The 9,055-nt window shown below is 39.2% G+C and overlaps 2 protein-coding genes across 2 annotated transcripts in view; both read right to left on the reverse strand.

Annotated features, from left to right (window-relative positions):
• SARC_01594 (hypothetical protein) overlaps positions 1 to 1,088 on the reverse strand; it is an 8,436-nt gene extending 7,348 nt beyond the window's left edge. Inside the window, exon 1 of the mRNA XM_014304699.1 lies at positions 589 to 1,088. Coding sequence (XP_014160174.1) covers positions 589 to 772 — 184 coding nt within the window. The 5' untranslated portion in view covers positions 773 to 1,088. The remainder of the gene's footprint in view (positions 1 to 588) is intronic.
• Positions 1,089 to 2,417: 1,329 nt separating this feature from the next.
• SARC_01595 (hypothetical protein) lies at positions 2,418 to 4,050 on the reverse strand (the record flags this gene model as incomplete). Its single annotated transcript, XM_014304700.1, has 2 exons — positions 2,418 to 3,754; positions 3,942 to 4,050. The coding sequence occupies 2 exons, from the start codon at positions 4,048 to 4,050 to the stop codon at positions 2,418 to 2,420; spliced, it is 1,446 nt and encodes a 481-aa protein (XP_014160175.1).
• Between the last annotated feature and the right edge of the window lie 5,005 nt (positions 4,051 to 9,055).

A 9,055-nucleotide genomic window follows, 5' to 3' on the forward strand; every position in this document is an offset into this window, starting at 1 on the left:
ATACTATATATATATATATATATATATATATATATATATATATATATATATATATATATATATATATATATATATATGCACTATAAATTTACACTATATAAAAACTATATATACTCTATAAAATATTAATTAAATATACACACTATATATTTGTATAGAAACGACTATACACTAAATACACGCAACGTTCAAAATATGGAATGGTCACACGCCATGAAAAGTGATCCACATACAAAATGGGTCATTCTTAACAAACGCGCTCCATATTTCCCAAATGAGGAATTGTGTGTACAATTACCCCCCCCCCCCGTAAATCTTCGTTTAATGTTTGTTAAACTTGTACATATTGGTCTGCCTGCATACTTGACCCTTATTCCGGTACAGTTATCACCCATTTGATAGAATGTATCATAAATTAGGCTTACAATAAGAACAACAGCGATAATCGGTTCCTGGTTCCTACACACACGCAACGATCCGATCTGTGAAATCTAGGTACAACGTGTCGAACACCGATTGTACAAATGAAATACCCACGTATAACACACTAAACGAATACAGCAGTTCGAGACTACGGCAACCACATACCATCTTCAGAGCTTCCGTGTACTTTTACAGTAGGTAGAACGGTAATTGTATTGATGTGTTCCTTCCCTTCGAATATAGGCACCTGGTGTATTTTATAATCGTGGGTCAAATCTTTAAACATCTTCTGTTCCGAGAGCTTCACATCGTTCTCCGAAGTCGGCCAATACCATGAGAACATCGACATCTCACTTAGTTTACGTTTCTATCTACCGGCTAATAGCACCGGCGGGATAACGTCTTATATTAATTCTATGACTGAAAGGATAATAACATCGAACAAGACCGGCGAATTCCTCCAACTTTACTGCCACAAAATGAATTGGTTAGCAGGTTGACTAGTGATCGTTCTTTCAACTGCTGTCGACGTGTTCATAGAACGATAACAATGATAATGTTTTGCTCAGTACTACGCCTCTGGCCCATATATGTAGGCCTGTAATCATTAACTTATCATCAGCTTGACTGTACGTCTTTTGGGAAGCTTGCATCCGCCCATCCACCCATCCGGATACACGTACATACATGCACGCCTGCATACGTATAGTTAAAAAAATATCCGATGAAATGTACTAATGAAGCCATGAGTAATCAACATTCCGATGAGTCATCGTGATGTATTAGTCACAAGTCATCCTATTCATTTTTTTTCGGGCCCATGTATTTTTACTTTGGGTCGATTCTCGTTAAAATGCTTTTAAAAAAAATCGAGAGAGAAGAAAGAAAATATGGCTGAACGGACTAACGTCCGTAGGACGTAATGAAGTTAAATGTTTACGCTATAATAGGCTACTGCATAGCGTTTTATTATTTCGACTGACTACAATCATTAAGAGCTTTATTCCGCTTTTTGAAAAACGTATAAAATTATATCGTTTTTAGTTGTGTTCAACAATTTAATTGTTGTGTGCGCTTTAAAGCCTCCTTATAGAAAAAAAAACCACAAAAGACGATAAAATATAAAGTAGCCCATGATGCACGCTTAAACGTTTAGACCCGCAAGGTGCACCTATGAGTACACAGACGACCGCATTTGGAATAAAAGTTTAACGTAAACGTATATTTATTCGATTTATAAAAGTTTTAACGGAATTTGGTTTGAGCGCCCTCTGGATTCTGGGTTTTTCTCATGAATCGTGCATGCCCTCTCCTAATATCATACTGATCAAGTCGTGACCATCCAATTTTCAGCCAGCGACTATTCCTCCACAAGAGTTTGCCTACAAATACTAATAGCCTACGCCCTACTAGAGTAGGACCCTAAATAGGTACGTAGGTCAGAAGATAGGTCGCAAATAATTGAAGGGGGTGAATCGACAAAATAAAAAACCCAGGGGGGAGGTACGACATAGCCTTCTATAAATCAGACAAGAAGGCTATGGGAGCGAGCCGCGAGGCACAAAAAAACAGAAACAGAGGTTCAATCAAAGTATCAAACGAGGTTGTATTTATTGATGAACTGATAGCTGTGTGTAAATTGTGTATTTATATTTTATTTTCACGCCTCACGGGCGTCACGGCCCTCTGGAAATGTCTTGGTCGAACAGCAATTTTCGCAAATAGTAATAAGGTGTAGGGAAAAATATCATCATCCAGAGGGCCGTGTTATTTTTTTGATGTTTTACTATGTACAGGTTTACAAAGTACAGATTATATACAAGTAGTACTTGTTACTAAGTCACCTATCCTACATACATACATACATACATACATACGTACATACATATATACATACATATGTACATACATAAATACATGTGTGTGTGTATGTGTGTGTATATGTATATATATGAATTTATGTACATGTGTATACGATTTTATAATTATATATATTATCTTGTAATATAATATATATTTAGAATATCAACCTTCTCATCAGTATCTTTGTTAATTTTAACACTGTCATAACCGTCAGCGCCGCCTATCGGCTTGACATCTTTCTCTATCTGTATACGATCACCGTCTATCGTATTTGTGACCTTGACGCGATCGCTCAAATCACTGCTGTCGGAGTCGTTCCCACTGGTGGCAGGCTCGTGTGTGGTTTCGTGCGTATGCCCAGACTCCAGTCCAGCATCTGTGATTAATTCTTCTTCTTGCATCTTCATACCCAAGTCTACCATGTCCTCGGGAGAAATACCTTCATGACTGTGTCCGTGTTGTCCTAATCCGGCTCCATCCAGGATCCCCTCAAGTACAACAAAGAAGAACAACCCCGCGCACACTGTTATCGTACGGTAGACAACCTCATTTCCGGAAAGGACTACCAGACCACCATCATCTGAATGCACATGCACACCCAGGGCGATAGGAAGTAAGTGCAGAACAGCATCACCAAGCAACACACCGACTGCCAAAGCTACTAGAGCCATCAGTACCCATTTCGCGGTTTTGGGAGCTTTTAAAACTGCGGGAATGACCATTACACCACCTAAAGAGGTAAGACTGATGATGAACACAGAGACCATGGCGTAAAGATATGCCTGGCCTTTGGAAGGTGCATCTGTAGAATCTGTATCGTCGGTGGCCACTGTGGAAACGGTGCACGCACCGCTTTCGATCATTTGTACGATTGCGGGACTGAAGTTGGCAGAAAATTGAAGCTCAGTGGCGCCTTCATCCATATCGATTTGGTATAACTTAAATAGGGACTGGCCATTCAAACATGGAGTTACAACTTCTTCAGTGGTTTGTCTCCTTCTACTAGAAGCAGTGCATTGCCTTCCGTCTTCACTCAGCGTATAACCAGAATCGCAGTGACACTCGGTATTGTCCCAGTGACCGTTGCCACTACATGACTTGTCGTCGGCCGCCACGGTTGTCGCGGTACCCAAACTATCTATGAGTTTATCGATACCATCAGCGTATATGCGATTGGTTGTAGTGTTGAAGTACTTTTCTATCAACATATCCATGAAATATTCTGGCTCTAAGATTAATTCACATGCAGTTCCATTGCTATTGACAGATGAATATCCCGCTGAGCAGTGGCATTCGCCGTCGTGCATATGCCCATACCCACTACACTCTTCCTCGTGATCATGATTATGATCATGATCTGCATCGTCGTCCCCTTCTGCCGTGCATCCTAAACCGTCAGATGTAATAGAATAGCCAATTTCACATACACAGATGTCCTGCGCTGAGAGTTCCCCGTGTCCGGAACAAACTGTACGATAAATAAACACTTCAAAGTTAGCACGACACAATGGGCGAAACAACTGTAAGATTGAATCTGGTTCGGTCAAAAAACGACAGAGGTGAAAGTATATGTGCGTAAAGGAACACTAAGTAAGTTTGCCATTTAAACACAAACAAAGCAGTCGGTGTAAAATAAAATGGATATGATCATATACCAGGTATCGTTGTCTGAGCTATAGATATATTCGTGAGCAAGATAACTGCAGTAGGAGCATTGGAGGACAGGCTACACAAGCCTTGTAACACCCCGTAAGGCTGGAACATGAGAACATCAGGAATGGTTCAAGATGGGTTCAGTTCTACTATTGTAAGTAGAATAATTCCCTTCGAATTACAAAACTATACGTAGAACTAGTGACTTATATAGTTGCCTGGGGGGGATATACACGAAATCCATACCGGTGACAATATTTGTATGACTTTTGACTGTATCACATTCCGTGTTGTTTTGCAGTCTCGGATTATGTATTTAAAAAAATCTTCACTAGTCCATGGTTGCGATGCAATTTATACATAACACCCTGGGACCTGGGCATACCACTAAAAATGTGTGAGAACGCCGTGGGCACGCCGCACTTCTTATTGTTGCTGCCTGTACCTCGCGTTCTCGCCGCCTGAATATTGACTAATGAATACCGGCAAAAAATGGGTAGGTACTCGGGCCTTGGCACTGCTGATTGAGCGATTGTAGGAGTAGTAAATTAGTACATATCTCTATCCTCGGCACCTCGGACTTGTAAAAAAAAAGGTCTGTGGGAGGCTCGGCGTCATTACATTGTGGGTCCAATACGGTATCAAGTATATACCTTTCAATACCTCTCAATACCTCTCCATACCTCTCCATACTTTGTAAATCGTAAATTCACGGGTTGTGGTCGCACTAACTACTCTATACAAGTTATACTACCATTTGGTCTGTATACGTTTCACAAAACTCGTATACGTGAGATACAACCATCTAGAATGAAAGTGGCAACGGGGAAAATAGCCTTGGCCTTGACAGCTTTGCGAGTGATAGCCTAGACATCATTGGCCTTGGATATGCAGACGAGTACATCAGTATCTGGCTACGGCCTGCTTTTCAACCTGACTAGACAATAGTGTTCATATCGGCCATACTTATTTTACCAACATAAACGCATGCTTAGCCCAGGCCGTGTTGATCTCAGATAGAACAAATTCTCAGCATTTCTGACTCATTCCCACTGCCGTTGACGATCAGGCGCGTTTTGGATTCAGCAACAACGTTATCCATAATCATGTGATCCATAACATCGTCAGTAGCCAGACCATCATGAACTACAGATGTTTTGACACCACGACGGGTTTTCTTGGAGGCGTATGTCATCATCGTTTATTTACCAGAGGCCAGTTTAGACTTATAGTATTTAAAAATAGCACTACTTTTAAAAAGATAAATAATTTGAAGACTATTGTGACATGATGGTATCAAATATCACTGTCGGGCCCACAGCTGATCTCGTGTAAAGTGTCTTTAAAAACTAAGCTACGTATATACGAACATATTTTATATATATATATTCTTATAATACAGTGTTTTTCTGTAAAACACTTGCGTATTTTTTAAATATTTAGATAGAGTGTAATGAATACATTTACGCTAAATACTGATAAATACATAGTAAATACTGCCATCTACATTATAGAAATGTTTTGTTGTAAAAGAAACCCCTAAATATATATATGTATATCTTTTTTTAACTTTGTTTGGTTTGGGTTGGTTTTTAAAAACAATTGTCGAGTGTCGTATTTAAAAAAAAAAGCAAATATGTACGTAAAATAATATTTTGTTTGGTTTTTTTTAGAACAAAAGTATTAGTATTTATGTATGTGTGCAACAATGCAATGTGCATTGTGCAATAAATATAGCCTTCAACATGACAAAAAGACAAAAAATATTTTATATATACTTTAGATTCAGTAGATAAGATCTGGGAACTATTTTGTTAAAAAAAATACTAGGGAGCTGTCACGACTCACGTGGTCGTGTACTTTTGTCATTGTGGAGGCTGCTGCATGTTCGATCAGACTTGAGTCCGTCAGTTGTGACATTCAGGGTATTTATGTATATTGTATACATAATCCAATATACAAAAAAAGCTTAAAGCAGACCCTGCGTATCATCACAACAAGTCGGACATTGCTACTATCGCCTCCATCACCGTTGTCGCTTGTGCAACATCTGTCGACCATCACCGTCTCGCTGTCGATCCTGATGCCGTATCCTTGTCACTTTCAAGACGCATTCGACTGTCAGTGAATGGTACGCTGATGTCACAGCACTCGTCATCTACATAGAGGAAACCGCACTTGGTGAGATCAATGCTGCTTCGGCCCAACACGTCTTTATGCGAGGAAAGGTACACAAGCTCGTAACATAGCTACCACCCTACAATGTGAACTCGACGCAGCCAAAAATGGCGCACCTGTCTGTTTTTTAGTTATCCAGGCATAAGCCTCTTTCCTTACCGCTGGCCCAATTGTTGATATAATATTTGTTTTTTTTAATTGTTTGATTCCCTTGTCGATTGTTATGAAGCCGCTAAAAGAGAAAAATGAGTGTTATTAACAATGTCGTAGATTCAGCAGATAGTAAATTCAAGATGATGAAGTAAAACAGCTTTTGGAATACACACAGCTCTAAGTCGAGTATGTTTGGCGCAACTGATATGGCCGCCAATGTCAGATGTTGCCAATGCCGACATTCCCACCTATCTAACTACCCCTAACGATGCCGAGCTTGCCATATTTACATGCATGTAATTCTCGTCAAAAACTCGCTACCATCTGCTGCCGACAGGGTTGTTCAGATAGTCGCTGTTGTTTTCAAGCCCGTACTCACACGTCATGCACAAATTGTTGCCCAGAATTTATGCACCCAGGAATTTATCGATAATGCAGCAAGCGCTGCTGACAATACAATTCCTTCAATACTCTTTCGAGGTCAAACTACAGTGCCCAAGCATGGTTATATTGTGTAAATGTTATAAACTTGCGATATTTTACTATCAGCAATACGTTAGAGAACAAATCGTGGCTGTCCTTGATACCGAAGTGAGCAGAATTGCGAATGTCCTTGACAACACTGTAGAGAATGTTCTAGATGCCGCAGTAGGCGTGAATGAGGATTTCTTTGACCACACAGTGAACCTAATAGCGGATATCCTCGACAACGCAGTAATCACTGCTAAGTCCATGCTGGCTTAAAAATTATAGTGAAAAACCTTTTATACATACAATATACAAATCCTGAAACTGATAATCTTTTCATGTCAATGTACTATTTGCATCTTCTAAAGTCTGTGAGATTCGAGAGGGTGTCTAATATGTGGTCCATTTGTACATACTATTAATCACACGGTGTTGCTTATTATTGTCAATCAACAATCTACGCGTTGTATCCCTTCGACCAAATGAGCATGATATCTATTGTACTTGCCAGGATGCGGTATCTTATCCTAGTTGTAGTCATAACAGGTTCACTATTTTTCAATTTCATTTATGTATTTATTTTGTGCAAAACATAGAATTCAACATGTTTTTTTGTTTTTTTAAAACAAAAACAGAACACAAAACAAAAAACATGATTTGAAAAGTATATTTAACGCTTCTTGTACCAATATTAAGAAATAGAAAATCGAGTTGGTGGCGTTTTGGAGTGCACTGCGCCATCGCCCATTATTTATTTGTCCGTGGACGGCCTCTCGCTCTACTACTGATAGAGAGAGGACTAGAGGTACTCATATTTATGGATATGAAATATTATGGCGAAAAATAGCCGTATTATTTTTTATCATATTTATTTTATAATACGATTTTTGGAAATCCTATATATGTATTATGGCCAAAAGCTTTCAAAAATAAAATATGAAACATGCGACTTTTATTTAATTACACACGAAATACGTTTTTTGGTGTGGATATATGGTGTCCTTACTCCTGAAGTCCTGGAACTTCAGTGCAGAAAACACTCTAAAAGAAGTGTTTAATTTTTAAAAATAAATGTAATCGCAATGTTCGGTACATAATATTAGACAAACATTGGGGCACTGAGGGCCGCAAAACGAAAATATGGAATATGTGGTGAAAAATTGGAAATTAATTTAGGTCTCTTGGCTAACGTAAATACCTGGTTTTTATAAATAAAATATATTATGAAGTATGTGAGTGGGCATCAGTTGTATTTGAGTTCGAAGGGCCTGGGTCCTTGGGGTCCTATCGGGTTTCTGGGCCCCTGGGAGTTGGGACTTCGTGCCAACTGCCAACTTACTTGTGTAAATAAATAGCACAGTATTTACCGGTTGCCAGTTGTCAACTTATCATACACAGACAAAAAGATAATAAATATTTTAGAAAAATAGAAAAGAAAAAAGATACACATGGTCTGATGATCACCATTAGCCCAATTGGCAATTAGGCGCAATAAATAAATGTTGTTTTTTTTAACAAAATATTGTGGAATGTCACGAATGTGACAGAAATATAGAAATAACGCCACCAATGCACCATCTTTCCGAAAGAAGTACTCCTTTTAATATTTTTAAATATTGCCAAATAAGACAGGGACCAGAAGAAAGGAGAGGTAAATACTGTACCGTATTAATTTGGTCCCACAAGGTAATGACGCCGAGCCCTCCACAGTCCCTTTTATTTAAAAAAAAAGTATAAGGCGTCGAGGCGCCGAGGAGCCTAAAGATAGATGTGTATTTACTAAGTTACTACTGATACAATCACTCAATCAGCAATAACGAGGCCCGAGTACTTGGGGGTATTCAGTTATTCACTAATCAATATCCAGGGCTCAGGCGGCGAGAACTCGAGGCCAGCAACAATGACTCAATGAGAAGTGCGGTGAGCTCACACATTTTTAGTGGAATACCCAGGTCCCAGGGTGTTATGTATTAACTGCATCGCAACCATGGGATATGGAGTCATGGACTAGTGGAGATTTTTTAATACCTAATTCGCGACCGCACATCCACGCGAGATGTGGTATTATACAGTCAAAAGCCAACGAAAAATATTGACACCGACATGGATTTAGTTTATGTGTCCCCCAGGCAACTATATAAGTCACTAGTTCTACGTATAGTTTTGCAATTCGAGGGGAAATATTCTACATACAACAGTAGAACTGAAACCATCTTCAAGAGTCACCTGCAACAAAGCCATTCCTGATGTTCTCACGTTCCAGCCTTACGAGGTGTTGCAAGGCTTGTGTAGCCTGCCCTCTAATGCTACTACTGCA

The sequence above is a fragment of the Sphaeroforma arctica genome, assembly GCF_001186125.1.
Source record: "Sphaeroforma arctica JP610 unplaced genomic scaffold supercont1.64, whole genome shotgun sequence".
Taxonomy (NCBI): domain Eukaryota; class Ichthyosporea; order Ichthyophonida; genus Sphaeroforma; species Sphaeroforma arctica.